A 21597-nucleotide genomic window follows, 5' to 3' on the forward strand; every position below is an offset into this window, starting at 1 on the left:
TCATATAAATTATAATATATAAAATAAATTCATCATGTATTTAGAGTGGTGTAACTAATTTTGGGGTTTAATATTTTTATGCAAAGAAGATTTTAAGTTAGGCCGAAGAAAGTGTAATTGAGACGAAACATTTTAGGAAGTTGATGGTACTTCATCCGGCCCGATCCACCAAGATCTTTACCCACAAGTTCATCAACGAAATAATTTATTTACTTTGTTGTATTCTGTTTAGAATTAGATAAATTCACTATCATCGGAAAATATATATATATATATATATATATATAAAGAAAGGAAATAAAGAACATAATAGAAAAAAAATAAATTATAAATAAATAAAAGAAACCCAAATAAAAAAGACCCACAAGAACCACAACAGCTCTTTGTTTCTGCAGTTTTGTTTCATAGGAAAGTGTGAACAAATTTCTGGAACCCCAAAAAAACCAACTCGGCACCGCGACACGGAACGAGTCAATCCGGAGTCGGCGGCACTCGTCGATCGATTTCAACCCCCATCATTTGATCATCTATATCTCTGATAGTGAGTTTAATAAAAAAAATAGAAAAAAATTGAAATATTAATAGACAAATTTTATCAAATTGATTGATTAAAAGACCTTGTTTATTTACTTTGTTTTCCCCCTTAATTTGGTAGGATCCAAGTCGGTTTTGGGAGATTTTCGTTGTGGGTTTTGGTGGTTTTTAAAATATATTTTTATCGGGTTTATTTTTATTTTTAAAATTTTGGTGATGTTGGATTTCCGGGAAGGTGGGAAATTGGAGGGGTGAGGGTTTTTTGGTAGGTTAGGATTAGGGTTTTTGGAGGGCGGGTTTGGAGATGGATGAAAATTCTGAGCCTGAAGAAGGAGAAGCTTGCTATCACAGAGATGACGACGACGACATTAACCCCGATACCGCTTTCTCCTACCTTGTAAGGGTTTAATTTTTTTATATATTTTTTAAGGAAAAATCTATAGATTTTACATCCTTTTTATGTCTAAAACTTGGGAATATGCTTTAGTTTATGCAATTTGGGTTTTTTTTATAGGAATTGTTCTGAATCCTGAGTTTGATTAAGCATTTATGCCACTTTGTAGGCAATGCAGTTCTATTGAGCTTTGTTGCAAGGAGTGGCTAATTATGTTTAATTTTGGGGTTATTAGACTGAAAGTGTAAATTAACTAATTACTAACTAGAATAAGTTGTGGCTTAGATGAATTAGAATCGTAGAAGGCTTTAAGTTTGTGGTGTATGATCATCGATTCACCGAATTGTTGAAGTGTTGAAGTTGGATGTGCGAAGATGAAATTATTTGCTTCTTAGTGAATTCGGTAGAAAAAAATTGTTATTTTGATATACTTAGATAAATGCTTAGTTTAGCTAGGTTTGTTTTCATCACTAGGAATATAATAGAACAACAAGAAGAGTATGTATTAAAGCCCCATTTTGTGTCTTTCTTCACTTTTATAGTTGGTGATGCAATGTGATAGTATTCAAATATTGTCCTGTTTCTCAGCTATAATTTGTTGCATGATAGAACCTTCTTTGCCTGGATGATCTTTGAAACTTATTCAGCATTTAGAATTTTTTATGTTGATGATAGTGTTTGTTTGGATGCACAATGTGATAAACTTTATCAGTTCTCTTAATTTAGTTGGTCTATTTCATATTTGCAATATTAAGGTATAACTAGTTTTGCGTGTTATTATTGAGCTCCTGAAAAGAATGGACTTCGAGATGATAATAATATTTGGGTACTTATGCCTGTTATTCAATCTGGTCAATATATCAGCTTTAACATACATTTTGAACATTCTCTGTGCAATTCCATTAGTAATGTGGGAATTCATTTCTTAAAGGATGAAAAGATCAAAAACATTTTGGGCCATTTTCAGAAAGATTTTGAAGGCGGTGTTTCTGCAGAAAACTTGGGTAAGTGGTCATGGTTTTTACGAACTTCAAATACTATTGCAAGCTTAATGTTTGAAGATGACGAGCTGGACTAAAATATTTAAACAGGGGCAAAATTTGGTGGGTATGGCTCATTTTTGCCTACCTATGAACGGTCTCCGACAAGATTATCATGTCCAAAGACACCACAGGGAAACTCCAGCACACCAAGGTCTACAAACAATTTATCCGTGGAGGTATATGAACAATATCCTTTCTATATTTTGGTCATTTCTTTGGAAGATAATGTACTTAGCTGTTGCCTAGACAGCTTCTGAAATCCTAGTTTACTTGAGTGCCGTGGATTCTGTTACCATACAGGGTGCATTCCAGAATTTGAAAGCTCCTCCAAATGCACCCCCATCTGGGAGACCTGGAAAGGCTACCTGCCCTAGTGGCAGTATTGCAGCTAAACATGACTCACATTTGTCTTTTAATCATGTTGCTGAGAAGCCTGCCTTAAAGGATGATCGTTTTAACAGAGCAGAGATTCCTACTGACCAGAAGACACTAAAGGTCCGAATTAAAGTGGGATCTGATAACAAAGTTCAAAAGAACTCTGCAATCTATAGTGGTCTTGGGCTTGATGATTCTCCATCTTCGTCATTGGGAAACAGTCCTGAGGAAAGTGGAGGAACAGTAACGGGCTCTCAAGGAACCACAAATGAATCACCCACTAAAATTCTTCAGGTAGAGGTTCTCTTGGTTGTTTTCAATGTCTGCCTACGAACTAAGAAGGATGTGTTGATATTTTATGCCTTTATACAGGTTATGACTTCCTATCATGTCCCTGGTGGTGTACTCATATCTCCTCTTCATGAAAGCCTGCTATGCTTGTTAAGAAAGGAGAAGGAAGGTCCTTCTAGAGAGAGTAAATCTATCCCCTTGCTTAAGGCATGTCCAGAAAATTCTTCTGGGTTAATAGATGAGTCCATGTTGGGTAATGGAAAACAACTCAGGGAGAAGAAAACAAAATTTTTAATTGGGAAAAGCAAAAAGGTGGTGGAATCAAAGCAAGGGAACCGCATGAATGTTGAGAATGATAAGAAGATGCTCATAAAAAATAAGTTGCAAAATGAGAATGCAGGAGGGAAGGAGTTGTTGTCCCATGATTTGAAACACACAGCTCTATCTAATTCAGTTAATGTTGCTGACTCTGTGGAATCCATGCCTAGGGTATGTGATCTTTCTGCAGAGGCTAATCAGGATGGATCAAGAGGTGGATTATTTTCATCTGACTCATCAAAGAAGGATTCTTTGGAGTCAATATCCGGAAGGAGTAGAGCTAGTGGCAAGAAGAAAAAGAAGGATATACAGCGTAGTTCAGTTGAAAAGGTTTGGGAACAGAGTGTAGTAGATACCGGTAAGAATGCTTCAGTTGACCTTGGGGATAATGTTGGGAGTAAATGCTACCAAAATACTGCCCCTTTAAAGTGTAAGGAAGATTCAAAAACAAAGGTTGGTCAGGAAGCTACATTTCCTGTACAGAATGAAACAAATATTCCATCTGAGATGGAAAACACATTGTTTGTGGGCAAGAAGAAGTCAAAAGGTAGCAATAATGCTGGAAAAATTGCTGATTCAATGAAGGAAAGTTTGAGACTTGATGTGAGCGGAACACCTAAAGATACAACTAGTTCTAGTCAGAGTTTTTCTTCAGGTAAAAGTAAGATGAATAAGTTAAAGTTGCAGAAGGATATTAATAAGGTCCGAGATAATCATAGAGATGCATTGGACACCAATTTCAAACAAAAACGTGACAAAATGGATCCATCAATGAGGCCTTTTCACAATAGACCAAAAGATGCTGGTCCTACTACAGATTTTGAGAGGGGGCACTATGGTTATTTGGACAAGTCAAAAGAAATATTTAGTGGTGGAACAGTTGATAACCAGCTGTTGGGAGTGGATGCTCCAGGTGTGGTTCCTGACCTTTCTGACCAGACACTTGCCTCTCAGACAACAGCATTGGCAACAACTGCTTCTGTATTCATAGAAGAAAACTGGGTTCAGTGTGATCGTTGTCACAATTGGCGACTTTTGCCTTTTGATACTAGACCGGAACAACTCCCTGAGAAGTGGCTGTGTAGCATGCTTAACTGGCTGTAAGTTCCTTAGATGAGTGTCAAATAATGTTTCTGTAGCATATGCTTTTCCTTTGTTTGAGTACAAGCCATCTGCATTTATCTGCTAGTGCATCTGATGCTCCTTGACATGCAAATAAATAGAAAAACCTGGTGAATAATGGGTGCATGCATAGGTACATTGTCTATGTTGTGAACTGTGAACATATGCTTGTATATTTTTCTTTTGCTAATTTTTGTCGTCGAAATTGTTGTATAGGCCTGGAATGAACAGGTGTGACATTAGTGAGGAGGAGACAACAAAAGCTCTCAGAGCATTGTACCAGGTTCCAGTAGCTGAGAATCAAAGTAATCCAGAAAATCATGCAAATGGAACCATGTCATTGGTCACTTCAGCTCAACTACAGCATCTTGATCAGAAAAACTCTAGTTTCAATTCTCAGGTGTCGTCTATTCAAGGAAAGAAGAACCATGGCCAGAAGGAACTGCGCAAAGCAGGAAACAGTGGCCTGAGTCTGATGTCAAACTCTAAAAAGAACCAACGGCAGGAATCTTTGAAAAGTAGGAGCTTAAAGAACGTGACCCAGGTCCCTATTGAATCAAATCTCACAAAGAAATCCAGCTTCCAGCAAAAAGAAAAGTATCCAGTTGCAGGTATTTAGTCCACTTGGGAGCCTAAACTATCTGTCAAACTTTTATATTGAGAAACCCTTTTTTTGTTTATGTTTTGGGAAATTGTTTGATTGTAGGAGTGACCAAGCAAGCAAAGATGAAAAACAAGAGGGAGTCTGGTCTATATGCGAATGGAAGTTCGAAGAAAGTCAAAACAGAAGTTGTATACACTACTGATAAACATCAGAGTGCGAACTTGGATGTCAGAACGGTGGGCCTTAATTCAAGCACTGGCTTGCCAACTCAAGCAAACGGAAGAAGTATGCAAAAGTATAATGAGTGCACTAATTCTGGGGATCTAAAGCATGATTTGAAAGAAAGATCAGTAGTTTCTGTTAGAAAACTTGTGGATCAAACTCAGGCCTCATCAGATGGTGTGTCATTAGACATGAAAAGATGTGATGAAAAGGCTTCTGTGAAGAAAAGAAAATTGGAGGACCGGGAGGACAGTGAAAATGGGAACAAGTTATATAGTAAGGAAGAAAGTAGTGAGAGTGGGTTTAGGAATGGAAAGAAATCACGAGTTTCAAAGATTGAGGGGGAGCGGCCCCATAGAAATGATGTTGATGGTACATCGAACAGGAAAAGCATGGATCATTTGATTGGTAGTGCTAATGAAGTCAGGAGCATTGATAGGAACCAGCAACTTAGAAAACACAAGAAAAAGTCTTCTCATAAAACGTTGGATGGCCTTGATTTATTGAGAAGGGATTCTGAAACTGGGCAAAATTTGAAGGCTGCTACCTCTAGCTCTTCTAAGGTTTCTGGTTCTCATAAAACAAGAGTGAACTTTGAAGAAGCAAGGGGTTCACCAGTTGAGTCAGTTTCTTCATCTCCCATGAGGACCTCATATCCAGAAAAGCTTGCATCAACCAAGGGGGAAGGTTCAGGGTATGCTGCTGCTGCAAATACTGGCATTCCCCCTAGTGGCAATTCTCGATCTTGGGATAGAGAAGGTACTGTTGAGCTTGCTCAATCTGTTTCAGAAATGAAAGAGAGAGTATCAGGTGATTTTAATCCTAAATCACATAAAATTTCTACTGCGGGTTGTCAGGATAGAGATTCCATTCGCAAAATCAGCATTAAAACTAAACCTTCTTCTAGATTGGGGAAAAGCCATTTGCACAATGGTGATACTCATTTCTCAGAAAATGGGCTGAATGCTCTAGAATGGCCCCATGGTGAGGATAGAGTGAACAAAGAGTGCCAGGTTGTGCTTCCTCAGAAATCTGATAAGGGTTACATTTCACAGACAAAGAATAACGAAAGAAGTTCTGCTGCAGATAAAATGAAGGTTTATGATCCAGCTGATCGACAGGAAGATTTGTGTTCTAGAAAGAACATGAAGTATCAATCAGATGTCGACCCTGAGGGTCATGCATGTCTTCAAGAAACAACTGCTGATTGTAAACTCAATCTTCCAAAACCTAGCAAGGATGGGAAGAACAATGTTGGAAGGAGGGATCCTTCCGGTCAGTGGTCAAGTGACAATAGAATGGAAGCCCAATCAAATAAAAAGCATGAAGTTGATGCAAAAACTGCTGCTGCATGTAGCACAAAGGGGAAGACTGCCCCTGAGAAAAATGTGATTCAGGATTTTGATGGTCAAACAAGGCAAGTAGAGATAAGAAATGGAATTTCAAAATCATCCTTGCATTGTGAAAATGAAAGTCAGCAAGAAATAGCAGGCCATCTAACAGCACCAGAAGCCGAACAAGGAGTTGTTTCTGATCGGTTTCCAGTTAATGGCTCCGACAATGTTGATTTTTCTAAGGCTATAAAGCTGCGTGGAAATGCTGGCACCAAGATTGGATCTAACCACAGTTTGGGGAAGCATATACCTGATTTGTGTGTGGCTCACAGCACAGTGAGAGTAAATTCCTCCAATCAGACAGCAAACGATGCCCTGACTGATGCTGAAAAGCTTAGAAACTATGCTGATCGTCTTAAGGTTTCTTTTCAGATTTGTTCTGACATAAATATGCCACTTTGTAGAAGTTATTTGAAAATGTTTTTACCTATTCTAACCGTTACTGCTACCATTTCAATGTCTTCTTTCAGAGTTCTGGTTTTGCTTTTGAAAGCAATGAGATTTACTTTAAAGCTGCTCTCAAGTTTCTTGGTGTTGCTGCCCGTCTAGAGACAAGCAATAGCGAGAGTGGTAGACATTGCGACCTGAACCAAATGCAAGTGTATAACACTGCCAGTAAACTTTGCGAGTATGTAAATGTTTTCAAAAGTTTCAGGAAACTATTGTTTCTTGAACTGCAATAGATTTTTTATAGATTTCAATATCTTGCTCAATGCTGAGCTTCTCAAGTTCACAGGATGTGTGCCCTCGAATATGAAAGACGTAGAGAAATGGCTGCTACTGCTTTGGCCTATAAATGCATGGAGGTAGCATACATGAGGATAGTTTACTGTAAACAGTCTACTAGCAGTCGAGACCGGAATGAGTTACAAGCAACTCTACAGATGGTTCCTCAAGGTAAGCCAGGCTTGTTTTTCTGTGATTGATTGCACGTAGCTTGAGACAGTTCTATTTGGTAATGTCTACTTTTATAGTTCTAATCATACGCAATAAGTGCTGTGATCATGTTCCAGAGAATGTCATATCTAGTTCCTTGGCTAGTTTAATTAGAGGATTTACCTAATTATATAACTTAAGGACATCAAACTACAGCATGAAGGTGGTTCTCTTTCTCTCTCTGGGTGGAGGAGCACCAGGGCTTTGGTTATATATTTAATTGCAATCTGCAGTGCATGTGGCTGGTTTAGGTTCCATTGAAGCTGCCACGTCTGGATATTTCCTGGATGGGCTGGAGCCCCAACTCTTGTTGCATATCATGCTTTAATGGATCCAAAAATAAAATATTTATTATAACAGATGCTTTTTGTTTGGTTAAGATGCAACCTTAGTTTTTTTTTTTTCTGGGATGGCTTCTTTCAGGTGAATCTCCATCATCTTCTGCATCAGATGTTGATAACTTAAATAATCAACAATCAGTGGAAAAGGCTCCACTAACCAAGGGTTTAGTTTCACATGTTGGTGGGACCCATGTCATTGTTGCTAGAAACCGCCCAAGTTTTGTCCGGCTGCTTGACTTTGTAAGTTGATTCAGACTGACTGCCATTTTTTCCTCTTCTCTCGCTTTTGTATATTTATTTATTGTTAGGCAGTTATCACTGATCATTCACTTCAGTAATGAGATGTTTTTATCAGGCAGTGATTTTATATGTTTTTATAAAATATGCTTTACTTCAAGAGTGTTCCTAGATAGATGAACACCAACTATTATGTTCAGACATCCCTAAAGTTGTTACGAGGTAGTTGGATTTGGATATATGTGATTTTGGTGGAATGAAAATGATACTCTGAAGTATCCAAAAGGCTAATGAGTAAATACCCAGTCACTGGCCTTGCAGTACAATTTGCATTATCCGACTTGTGTTCAAGGTAATTTAGGTTCTTTCCCAACCTGCTGTTGGAAACCAAACTTTATGACCGCTTGAAGAGTCCTTGGATGGTTAAGAGAGGGAATTGAGAAGCTTGTTTTTCTTGACTGTTCAATTGGTTGATGATATCTGCATTCTGAACTTCTTGTTGACTTTATAGGCTTATCTGTTTTCCTTGGTAAATGTTACATTCTGATTTACGAGGGATATCTTGAGGATTTTGTTTTCTTAAAATTCTTGAGAAAATTAATTTAGGACCTGACATCTGCGGAGAATCTTTATTGAAAATAATGCTAGACATCATGCAGTCGTTGATAAAAATACCATGTCTCTGGACGTCTATGTTAAGATAATAAGGTGGTTCAAGTGGGTAAATGCGTGCATATTTCCTGTTTTGCAGACACAGGATGTAAGCTTTGCTATGGAGGCTTCAAGAAAGTCCCAGAATGCTTTTACAGCTGCAACTGCATCACTGGAAGAAACACAAAATACAGAGTGTATTATTTCTGTTAGAAAGGTGATTGATTTCAGCTTCCAGGATGTGGAGGGACTTATATGCTTGGTTCAGCAGGCTATGGAGGCCATTACTCGTTCCGGTTTAGCTGGTGCTAGAGATTAAGTTACTCGTGTATATATACAGTGTCTTTTTCGGTTTGGAGAAGAAAGGGGGAAAAAGATGCTTGCTTAGACCTGCAATTGGAAACACGCAAAGATATCGGGTCACCAACAGCATGTTGCCTCTCTGTACATGTGTACAAAGTGAGACTAATCTGCAAATTTTGGTAATGTATATTTCTTATTTTTCACCTTCTTCTTGACATTTTTTTAAGGAGGCTCACCCTTAGGTATTGTGGGTTGGCAAAAGAAAAAAAAATGAGGATGAAATTCTAGCCTTATTGGGAAAGAGATTTGGAGTTCTATGTAAGATATCACTTCCATATAGTATCTAATTTTTTTGCTCCATTTTATTTTGGGGCCTGAGGAAAAAGAATATACATAGAGATATTGTTAATCATTTTTAGGCAACCATTTTTGAGGAGGGTTGAATACTGCCTGATGACACTTTTCTTTTTATGCATTAATGCCTCGATGTTCTCTTCACAATTTTGGAATGGAAAATGATCATTCTTTTCATTTTGGAACTTTCATTTTACTTTCAATACAACTTTAACAAGCAATCTCTTCATTCATTTTATGCAATTCCATATTATTATATTTATTTATTGGGAATGCAGGCAAGTTCCTTGTAAACTCTAGTTAGCTTCATTCTAGTCTGAAAAACTGTGAGCTGCATTTTATGTTCCATCCACTTTGTTAATCAGATTCAATCAACTACCTCACAAATTTTTATTCTTTTTAAAAAAATAAGTTATTAATCTTGGATTAAGACCAGAGAAGAAATGTAACCCTTACATGAAATTTTCCAGTAGAGGGTGAAAGTACCATTGTAGTTTTTATATTGTATCTGGGTTTGAATTTTGATGCTACCGAAAACAAAATGAAAAAACTAGTCCTACATCTTGAATATGAACAAAATATTCCCTCCATTAAAAATGATTAACTTCTGCCCTTATGTTCTAGCATGGAATTTTAATTCGTTTTTAATTAAATAATGTGGAAATTAATGTTGATTAGTGTAAACAATTATTTTATGTATTAACAATATGTTTTTTTAGTTCACATGCTAAGTTAAAAAATTATTGTCTTATTTTTTATTATATATTTATTATCACTCTAATTTTACTTGACCACTAAATGTTTTCTCAAAATATATTTACCCATTTTTGTCTTTAAACATTTTCTCTAAATCTCGAAACTGATGGCACTTCTACCAGGAACTTGTCACCCTAGAAGAACAACCATTTATTAAGTTTGAAGAAAACCCACCATGTAGAATTGGATGAAAATGTAGCGAAGAAAATCCATTTATCCCCTGAATTTATGAACGATATACAAGTATTATCATAGAGAAGTGAAAAAGGTGGAAAAGAGAAGACAAAGCTCTACTCATGAACTGAAATATGCATCAATCACCATAGGGACAAGAACTGGTGTATTTTTTGTATGCAAAACAGCTTTTTGTAGTAACCACCCAACCTCCACACAAAAATGGCTTCTTTTTCTGCATTCCTTCATCTACTTAACTTTCTCTTTTTCGAAAAGATCTCATTCTTTTTCAAAAGGCCTACAATCCACTAATGTAAGTTACTCTCTTCTTTTTCCCAGAAAAAGAACAAATTTTACTGATTTCCTTTCTTGGATTTTGATTTTGAAGAAAGATGCTTTGTGTTTGGAGGAAATGTTAAAAAAGAAAAGATACATGGGTAGGGTAAATGTATAAAATATATTTTAAACTTTAATCAACATTAGTTTCTGCATCATTTAATTTAAAAAAAAAACACATTGAAATTCTATAATCAAGCATATCCAGAAGAAAAATTTAATAGAGGGACCATTTTGTTGATCTCTGAAATATTTAGACATTAACTTACTTATTTTTTTGTACACTTTTACTAACAGAGAGAAGTGTCTCCCACAACGAACTATCTTTCATTAGTTATCCACAAAAGATTGCTTGACGTGAATAAAAATAAATAAATAATGACATGTATTAAAGATATTAACCTAAATTATTGTTAAAATAAATATAATGGTACAAGTTACACAAGTGAAATCCATATAGAAGTATACTACCTCTATTTGACGTTGATTAGAATAATGTGTTTTAACCTTATTGCATTACTTCTATTTAACTTTAATTAGAATATGATTTTACAAACTTATAAATAGACATTTTTCTTCTTGTATTGTTTGAATTCGAAAAGGGTTTCACGTAAAATCTGTGTGTTCTATTTTTCTTTTATTTTCTTTGTGATATATTACCATTATCGACATTCTATTATTGCAACATAAAAAAGTAATGTAAATATATAAGCACATCAAAATCTATAGAGAAAAATATAGTTTATTAACATATTAAAATTCATATACAAATAATATATTTACGAAAAAGTATAAAAATAAAATAAATATAGAATTAAAAGATCAAACACTAACATGAAAATATATGGATGATAAGGGTAAAAGTATTATGGAAGTCTTGTATTAAGAGTTAGATTATATTTTATTTTTTCTATTTAAAAAATAAAAAAAATTAGTCCCTGTACATTATATTAAAGAGCAACTTGGTCTATTCTGTTAAAAATTCTATTCATTTACACTATTAAAAATTGGCACGTATATCTCGTGCTGACGTGCAAGGGACTACATGATACATTTATCTAACTATAAACTATTTATTTGGATGTAAATGATATGACATTTTAGATAATTAAGTTAAACCCTAACAACCAATTTGCAAATTTTACATGTCGGTGAAATGGATATATATATATACATATGATAGTGTGGACTATTTAAAATTATTGAATTTGTTATAATTTAGGAAAATTATAAATTTTTTTAAAATTAAAATAGTATTGAAATTATTTTTCAAATTTACAAAAAGATTTGACAAGTCTTTTCAGGTCGACAATAAGCTTTTATAGAAATTTTCATGTATGACGGAAGTGCGAGGAAAGGCAAAATTTTGAAAAAGAAAAGCATCATAATTTTGTCCAACAAAGAAAGCAAACAAACCAACCATTAGGATTTTTTTTTAAAAAAAAAAGAGGAAGAAAAAGATTTAAAGATTTTGGTATATATAATCATGGGCTTCCTTGGTGCTCTAAATTCCCATTAAAATAATATAAAAGATTAAACACTGGTTCTTCAAAAATATTTTAAAAAAAATCCAACCCAAATTATGATTTATTAATCCACTATTCATTATTTTCAGAATAATTCGGGATTTGAATGTACTGTACAAGATTTTTATAAACTCCATCATATTTATCATGTTTAAATTTGAATTCAGTTGTTCATCATATTTCAAAAATCACAATTTTAAATTTTTTACTAAAGGGAAAAAAGAGCACTAATGAAGAAAAAGGAGGGACAAAAAATCTTTTTTGGGAAAGTTTTTTTTCTTTTTTCTTTTTTAGTCATAGACTGAATTTAGTACCTTTCATTAGTACTCCTTATGGGTATAGGATCCACTTTTAGATTTTGATAAACCCTAGTCTACCTCCACTTTCACCTCTTCTCCAAACAGATTTCTCAATTCTAATGCTTGAATTTGTGGATAAGAGACTCTGTTTGTGTGCTACACTACCTTATTTATCTTATACTACTTCAATTTTGTTACTTTAAGATTTGAAGTCTTATATTTAAAGATAGATTAAACTTTTTCTATTTATTTAAAAAACAGCAAATTAATCTATATTCACTTGATTAAAGAACAAATTGATATTTTCTAGTGAAATTCTTTTTAATTTTTCTGTTAAAAACTAGTCTTACTAGCAAAATAATATGGCAATTTGTAAAGATTAATTTTTAATAGTAGAAATGGATGAAACTTTTAATAGAATAACCAATTTGTTCTTTGATCTAATGTATAATGATAAATTTGTCCATTTTTTGAGTGAAGAAAATAAAATGCAAATCGATTTTTAGTACAAATAACTGCATGATGTATTTATTTAAAGTCTTGTCATGTATGAGTTTAATTGAGCTTTATAATCAATTTAGAATAGAGTCAAGATGAGAAATAAAAGGCGGCTGATACATTCAAACCCCTGTTGAAAAGTTCTAGCTGCTACTTGGTAGCCTTGTTAATGTGGATCAACAACATGCAGGAAGTTTCAATAACAAGTGTAAGTTAAATCATTGTTTTTGAAGATTCATGTTGAGCACATATTCGAATATGGACGTCCTCTACAAATTTAGACACTCAGACTTGAATCTGAATAAGTAGAGTTAAAAAATGTTATAAAAACTTATACTAAAAACTAAAGTATTAGTGCCTAAAAGGTTAAGTTAGGATGATCTAAAGATACCAAAATGAAAAACTAAAAAAAGGGGGGGATAAACAAAGGCAAATTGACAAAAAAACATCACTAGAATTGGTCTGCAGAAAAGGGGACATGTTAACTTCATCACAAAATGAAGATGGCCCCTACGGGTACTACTGCCACTCACTAAGTCTGAAAAAAAACTCTAATGATACACAATTTTAGTGTACCATTTACCCACTACTAGATTCCATTGCCCCCCCCCCTCCCTTTTTTTTTAACTCTTTTCCTTTTCTTCACAAGCTCCATTTCATTCACTCATCATCTGATGCAAACTTACAATCAAACAAATTCAGAGAAACACGCATGCATGCATGTTATGCTATGTATGTATGTAAAGACATGAAAGCATTTAAGCAGGTCACTTGATTGGGAAAGGCCAATTCAAGAGTGACCATTTAGACTACCCGTGTGTCGAGTTCTCACATCAAACTGTTGCAATTCACGCCTGTTTTTTTCTTTCCTTAAAGAAAATACAGATGGTGAACTGTTAACAAAATGGGAAAAGTAAGGGCCACACTTTCAAATGAAAATGAAGTAAAGATAGGGACCATTGATGGTTCATGTGGTGGCTCGAGTTTGAGTTTTTTTAGATAAGAGTCGGTCTCAATCTTATCCGAAGAAAATTTGAAGCTTCGTTTGCATTGATGGAGACTTGGGTTTTGTAACTGAGATTTTCAATATCTAACTTTTGAACCTTGGGCTTACCCAAGTGGGTTCATATACCCAAGGTGAAATCTAAGCCAAGTCTAGCGGAGTTCCAATGATTTTTGCAATGAAAAATCTAATATTTTTTGTTTGGTATAATCACAAATGTGATATTTAGATAAAGCTTGATCAATAATGACGACTTTAAGATTCGAATTTGGTTTAAATGTTTAGAAAAAAAATTTATTTTCACTCCTTCGAACTACTTGTTATTCTGAAGAGTCCAATATTTCACTCACAAAATCATGACTACTTTATAAAATTATTTAACAATATATGATGATACTTAAATTATTAGAAAAATATGTTAGATTTTCTCTCTAAAAAATGTGATCCCACTATATCATATATCCTATTTATCATGCATGTAACGATGTATCACACTTTAAATTTTAAAAATAATAATATTAAACTGAATTAACATGTAACACTGAACCTATCGTGATAAGATCAATTTTTGAAAAAATATCATAATTTTTAAAAATACATTATTTTTATAATAAAATACAAAATCAGCCTACTATTAGCTCCACAAATCATATTAACACTGCAATAATACAATGTGCACAACTGCTGATTTACTCAATCTGTAAGTTCATCAACCTGGGGGCTTAACCAAGTTCGTTCGGAGGGCTACAAAACAAAAGTGACATCACACAACTGTTAGCCCCTCAACTCACATTAACACTACAATAATGTGCAAAACTACAGATTTTCTCCGTCTATAAATACAGGCTCCATCTGAGAGAACTTCCAAGTAAATCTGGTTACATATTTACCAGTCTTTCAATTCTATAACATGGCTCCAGTGCCTAGTTTACCAATTAAAGTTGGACATATTGATGATGTCCAAGAACTAAGAAAAGCTAAACCAGCCACGGTTCCTGAAAGATTTATCAGAGACATGGCTGATAGGCCAAAAGTTGTTCCAAATCTATCATCATCTCTTGACATTCCCATCATTGATCTTTCTAAGCTCGTGAAAACAGACAAAGATGAAGTTATGCAGCTTAAAACTGCCTGTGAAGAATGGGGATTTTTCCAGGTACTAAAACAGTCAGATTGTCTTTGTTTTGTTTGAAGTATGGAAGTTAATGACTGATTGCATTTCAGGTACTGAACCATGGGATTGATCTGAATGTTGTTGAAGACATTGAAAACGTAGCCAAGGATTTCTTCATGTTACCTTTACAGGAGAAACAAAAGTATCCAATGGCTCCAGGGACAGTTCAGGGCTATGGTCAAGCTTTTGTGATCTCAGAGAACCAGAAGTTGGATTGGTGCAATATGTTTGCTCTTGGTGTTGAGCCACCTTGTATAAGGAACCCAAAACTCTGGCCATCAAAACCAGTTAACTTCAGGTAATCACAAATAACACTAAATATGAACCTTGAAGTATACAGATGTAACTCTCTTTTTTGTTTTTCAGAGAAACTTTAGAAATTTATTCAAGAGAAGTGAGGAAACTTTGCAAGACACTTCTGAAGTATATAGCAGTGAGCCTTGGACTAAAAGGGGATGTTTTTGAAGAAATGTTCGGAGTGGCTGTGCAAGCAGTAAGGATGAATTATTATCCTCCATGTTCAAGACCTGACCTTGTTTTGGGCCTTAGTCCACATTCAGATGGAAGTGCCCTTACAGTGTTGCAGCAGGGAAAAGATAGCTCAGTTGGTCTTCAAATCCTTAAGGGCCAAACGTGGGTGCCTGTTCAGCCTATTCCAAATGCACTAGCCATCAACATCGGTGACACTCTAGAAGTAAGAAACCCGGAACCATTATGGGTAAACACTCTGTTAATAACAATGTTCCAATATCAGTTCTGAAATCTCTTGTTGTACAGGTTCTTACAAATGGAAAATACAAGAGTGTGGAGCATAGAGCAGTAACTCACAAAGAGAGAGACCGCCTTTCAATCGTCACTTTCTATGCTCCAAGCTATGACACAGAACTTGGTCCAATGGCAGAACTGGTGGATGAGAAGAATCCATGCAGATACAGAAGATACAATCATGGAGAGTACAGTAAACATTACGTAACCAACAAGTTGCAAGGCAAAAGAACCCTGGATTTCGCAAAGATCCAATCCAAGACCTCGAATTAACAAGGATTCCACTTTGGTCTCCCCCCCCCTAGATCACTATTCTTGTACTATTTAACTGTAAGAAATGAGCTTCTATCATGGTGGACTGCGCTGTTTCTTCTGTAACAAAGTTTTCCCAAATGCATATCAGCTTATGGAAGCTTGGTGGGACCTTTGTTTAGTAAAGCTTTCTTGTCAAATTGTGTGCTTTGTCTCTAAACAACATTTTCAAATTAGTACCTGCAAGCTGATTGATGAAATAATAATGACCTGGTATCTAAAGAAAGAAATACCCGAACTTTATTGTCATCAAACAAGTAAATCAAATGTATTAAGCTCAGTATTCATCAATCATGTCACATCTAATTGTGTAAGCCCATTAGAGTAATCTGCTAAGGAAATACAAGTTGAAGTACAAAATAAAATGTGTATAGTTTGGGGTCAAAATTACGGATTAACCCCGATAAGTAAAGCAGGAAAAAGATGCCACTTTTTACTGTTTCTCTCATCAGATTCATGATAAGCAAAGAAACATGGCAATCATATTAGTGAAGGAATCAAACAGAAAATCCAACAAAATACCATGGGTGTTCCATTGTTCAAGGGAAAAGAGAACCCCTTTTTTGCTTAGTGGCAAAGACAGGAGAGCCCACGCTCAATGATTTTTATATGCATGTATTTTAATGTGCATATAATATATATTATTTCTATAGGTGTGAGGGAAGCAAGTTGTGATGGATGACTTCTAAGCTGAAATGACTCAATTGTTAACACCAAAATAAACCACAAAGCAGAATTCCATATATTCATATGACATATGATGTGAGGTAAAGGCTGACGATGCTTGTATGCATGCTTAAAAATAGTATGTTGGTGAAGGCTAACCACAAAGTTCCATGAACCGTAATATATGACTTGATTCATTCATCTAGCCATAGCATCCTTAAGAGATGAAATTCGAGCGCTGATATCAGTAATCTCTTCCACTGTTGCAGACTGAGGCCTCCTTTTGTGTTACAAAATGGTTCCATGATATACTGAAATCATGGTTCAAATTGGGTTAAATGGCCTCAATTTCCCATCAATCCCCCATCCAATGGGAAAAAGAAGGCAAGCACTGAGCATCATTTTCTACAAACTAAAAAGTTTTGAGTGAGAAAATAAAAAAGGTTTCTTTTGATATTTCACCAATGAAATTAACCATGGATTATTTTGTTAAGAACAGCTGGTTTATGACAGGAGGTACAATTCACATGTCTTTATCACAATCATGCTAAAGCTATCAACTCTAAGAAAACAAGGAAAAAGAAAAAAAATAAAAACTTTATCCTAAAATCAAGTTATTTTTTTGGTCCAAGTGGAAGATTGTTGGAAAATATGAACATCACATATATAATAACGGTGATTACATGTTATTATTTACTATTATGATAGACTAGCCCAAATTAAAAGTGATCTAATTTGGTTAAAATTTTATTGGGCTTTAATTATTAAATAAAGTATGGGTCAAATACGTGTAGATACTCTAGTTATTGAGTTCTAATCAAATTCTAATTAATGATGGACTAGTTAGGAATTAGAACTAATATGCCAATGTTATAAATATTGGGGTTATGGTTTTCAAATTAAACACAAGATATCTTTTTTAGTATCCCATCCTTAGCAAAGAGAGAGCAAATATTCTCTAAAGTTCTTATGTGCTAATTTGGAAGATCAAATCTCCAAGATCCATAGATTTCAAGGAATTCATGGATTCAGGTACGCTGTTGCATCTAATTTTGTTCTTGATTTATTTTTGATGATTTGATATGATAGATCTTAGTTTATTAAGTTTTATTTTAGATTTATTTTACAAATCTAATAAGTGGTATCAGAGTTTTGTCATGTTGAATCATTGCGAATGAATTGATTCTTTATTATTTTTGGATTGATTCGTTTTTCTTTTTTTAATTTTATGGATTTGATATTTTAATTGAGTTCTAATTGAGTTCTAATTGAGTTCTAATTAATGATGGAATGATTAAGAATTAGAACTAATATGCCAATGTTATAAATATTGGGGTTATGGTCTTCAAATTACACATAAAATATCTTTTTTAGTATCCTATCCTTAATAAAGAGAGAGCAAATATTCTCTGAATTTCTTATGTACTAATTTGGAAGATCAAATCCCCAAGATCCGTAGATTTCAAGGAATTCATAGATTCAAGTACGTTGTTGCATCTAATTTTGTTCTTGATTTATTCTTGATAATTTGACATGATAGATCTTGGTTTATTAAGTTTTATTTTAGATTTATTTTACAAATCTAGCAAGTGGTATCAGAGTTTTGTCATGTTGAATCATTGCGAATGAATTGATTCTTTATTATTTTTGGATTGATTTGTTTTTCTTTTTTTAATTTTATGGATTTGATATTTTAATTATTTATTATGTTGAATCTTTGAGACTCCTGATAAATTTTTGGGTTTTGATTCTTTAAATAAAATTTTAGGATTTTATAAATATAATCTAGTTTAATATTTGCATATGCTATTCGAAAGATGAATGTTTATTTATTTATATATTTATAATCAATTGAAAAAAAATGATTTGTGAGACTTCTTTCTCTTCTTTTTCACATAATTATTTTATAAATTTTGGTTAAAGTGATTATTAAATTAAAGTTACATACTTACAACTTTTTACAATTGAAGAATTCCAATTGGGTTGTATAATTGGTTTTGAAAGTTGATTCACTTGATAATCGAATAAATGAATGTTGGTAAGATGTTTTTTTTTCGCACTATTTGTTTTAAATTTTCTGTTTGTGGTTGAATATATATGAAATTATCATCTTTTGTCTTTATTTATGATGAATTATATTCACCATTGAATTTAATTCATATATATGAATGATGACTTTTGGTTTCTATTATAATTATTTTATATAAGTTTTAGTCATTATGGAACCCGACTAAAATTAAAATATTTGGGATTTTTTTTAAATATGGTGGCTATGAATTTTCATAAGTAGTTGCACATATAAAAGCTTTTATATAATTTGAAATTCTTTTTATATTTAGTAGTTATGAATTTTTTTTAAGTATTTGTACGTATAAAGAAGTTTTATGATAATGTCTTTAGTCATGAATATAAATTTGAGTTTACATGAAATGTGTAAGGCAAACCAGTATTATTTTTATATTATTATAATTGTGTGTATATATTATGTGTGTATATATATATTATATGCATATCAATGATTTTGAGGATTAATGCATGATTATAGTTTGTGTGAATAAGTGTTTATAACCATTGTTCAATAAGATATCTTTTATAGTTTAATTGGTGAAATTAAGTTTTGATGGATATCGTTGAAGTTGTTAATATTTTTTTTTTGGTTATGGTTATATATTCAATTTTATGGGTGCTTTGGTGCAAATTCATGTCAACTATATACATATTTAAATGTTTTGGTTTTAAGTTTGGTTCTATAATATTAGGTTTTGGCATCTTATGGTTCCAAATATTTGGTTAAATTATGATATATGGTTTATTGTATGAATTGTGGGATATGCCAACTATTATGATTTTGTTTTTTTAGATTTATTGACTTGAAAATATTTTTCAAGTATTCATGTGAATATCTGTTTAATTATAAATACAACTTTGGATTTACATGGTAAATTCAAGGTAAGTTTTTCTATTTGATTATGAATAAATGTATATGCGTGAATTACTTTGGTGTTTTTATCCATGCCAAAATCATGAATACATGTTCTTGTTAATTATTTGGCTTTAAACCACTACATTATTTCTGTTTGGTTTTGATATATATGGTTTTGGAACAAAAAAAGAAATAGTCAAAAGTTAAAGTTTTCGGTTTTTTATTGCATTATTAAGACAACCTTATTTTGGGTTATTTCGGAGTCTATAAAGCAATAAAAAAATAGTTTTGATATTTGACTATTGGGGAAATTTTAAATTTCAATATTGGTATGTTTATATATATTTTAAAATAACTTAATTGAAGCAAAAAGTCACCAAAGTGATTTTTTTGTATAAATTATTTTGTTTTAAAATATAAAAGGTTGTGCATGTAACTTAAGTTATGTTAATATTGATTGACCCAAATGAAAGTTAATAATATTGCATGTGCAACTATGGTAATAAACATGTGACAATTATTCAGTTTTACATGTGAGCAATAAATTGGCCCAAAGGAAGATTTATGGTTCGATACATTCTTTATGTCAATGTTTGATTATTACATAAATATATCACTTACAAGTTAATATTTTGTCCAAAGATGAAATATTAATAGAGTGTCCGATATCTTGAGATGAGGTTTACCTTTATTCAAATTATTTTAGTTTAAATTTGAAGTCTTATATGAAGTTGTTTATGGTTTATGATTTATTCAACTATTGTTATATTTGCCAACATCATTGTATGTTGTTTTGGGATAAATATATACATATATATACTATTATCTTTTAATTTGATTGAAAGATGAAATTAAGAGAAATATTTTAAAATAAATAAATTTAGATTTTGACTTTAGGTTTTAATTAAGGATGTCTAATATTTTAAATAGATTAGCTGAAACAAAATGCCGCCAAAGTGACCTCTTTTGTGTAGATTAGTTTATTTGAAATATCAAGATGATTATATGTTTTTATGATTCATGCGTTTATTAATTGACCCAAAGATAAGTTAATATTTGGCCGAATTTCAACGACAGCTGTGGTGATAAATGTGTGGCAATTATAAGGTATTTTATGTGAGCAATAAGTTAGTCCAAAGATTAATTAATTGTTTGACATAATTTATTGTCAATGTTTGATTGCAACAACAAGAGTATCGCTTAATGTTAATATTACTGTCCAAAGACTTGATATAATGTTGTGTTTGGTATCTTGAGATGGGATTAGTCATTATCCTGAATTTATTGTTTATTTATGAATATTGATGTGAATTTATTTTTATTTATTTTTTGTTCTATATTAAGCTAATTCATCTTCTACTGCCACAATATCTGCTAATATAAATTATATACCCATGCTTAATGGGACTAATTTTAAGGAATGGAAAATGCACTTACTTATAGTGCTTGGCTATATGAACATAGACCTTGCACTAAGGGAAGAACAACTTGCACCTCTTACTGTGGAAAACACCCCCTAAGTTAAAAGGAATTTTGAGAGGTGGGATCGTTCAAATTGCAAGAGTCTAATGATCATGAAGCATAGTATTTTAGAAGCCTTTAGGGGCACAGAATCTGAAAAGATTACTCAGGCCAAGGTTTCCTTAACGAAATTGAGAAATGTTGTGCTAAAAACGATAAGGTTGAAATGACATCATTTCTGACTTCTTTGATGTCTATAAAGTATAAGGGTTAAGGAAATTCTGAGTGATCTAAGGGCTATGAGTTTTATGATCCCACAATTAGGAATATTTTTGAGACGAGAATTGCAACATTCTTTTAGGATGTTGAGTTTGAAGGGAGAAATAAGGTTAGAAACATTGCTTTTAATGAGGGATTGAATTCTAACTCATTTCCTACTATCACTTTTGATGATGTTTAGGTTCTCATACCTATCATTGATGAAGAAGTGAATCTAGAACCTCAATAAGACAATGTTGAACAACTCCTTATTCAAGATGAGGTAATTGTTCCAGAAGAACAAACTCAACAACCTCAAAAATGAAT

General features: G+C 33.1%; 2 protein-coding genes across 3 annotated transcripts; both read left to right on the forward strand.

Annotated features, from left to right (window-relative positions):
• Window positions 1–313: 313 nt before the first annotated feature.
• Window positions 314–9296, forward strand: LOC107916069 (cysteine-tryptophan domain-containing zinc finger protein 7). 2 transcript variants are annotated; one of them, XM_016845238.2, is made up of 12 exons: window positions 328–541; window positions 656–931; window positions 1860–1932; window positions 2020–2147; window positions 2272–2640; window positions 2719–4055; window positions 4294–4688; window positions 4784–6657; window positions 6768–6925; window positions 7034–7194; window positions 7657–7814; window positions 8563–9296. In XM_016845238.2, the coding sequence occupies exons 2-12, from the start codon at window positions 839–841 to the stop codon at window positions 8779–8781; spliced, it is 4965 nt and encodes a 1654-aa protein (XP_016700727.2). In that variant the 5' UTR covers window positions 328–541; window positions 656–838; the 3' UTR covers window positions 8782–9296. The 2 variants fall into 2 exon arrangements, with proteins under 2 accessions (XP_016700726.2, XP_016700727.2); XM_016845237.2 differs by having other exon boundaries at window positions 314–931.
• Window positions 9297–14547: 5251 nt separating this feature from the next.
• On the forward strand, window positions 14548–16088 carry LOC107916071 (protein SRG1). The gene is made up of 4 exons (XM_016845240.2): window positions 14548–14867; window positions 14936–15183; window positions 15252–15579; window positions 15663–16088. Exons 1-4 carry the CDS (start codon window positions 14622–14624, stop codon window positions 15921–15923), a joined length of 1083 nt encoding a protein of 360 aa, XP_016700729.2. The 5' UTR covers window positions 14548–14621; the 3' UTR covers window positions 15924–16088.
• The last annotated feature ends 5509 nt before the right edge of the window (window positions 16089–21597 follow it).

Source organism: Gossypium hirsutum, chromosome D10 (assembly GCF_007990345.1).
Source record: "Gossypium hirsutum isolate 1008001.06 chromosome D10, Gossypium_hirsutum_v2.1, whole genome shotgun sequence".
Taxonomy (NCBI): Eukaryota; Viridiplantae; Streptophyta; class Magnoliopsida; order Malvales; family Malvaceae; genus Gossypium; species Gossypium hirsutum.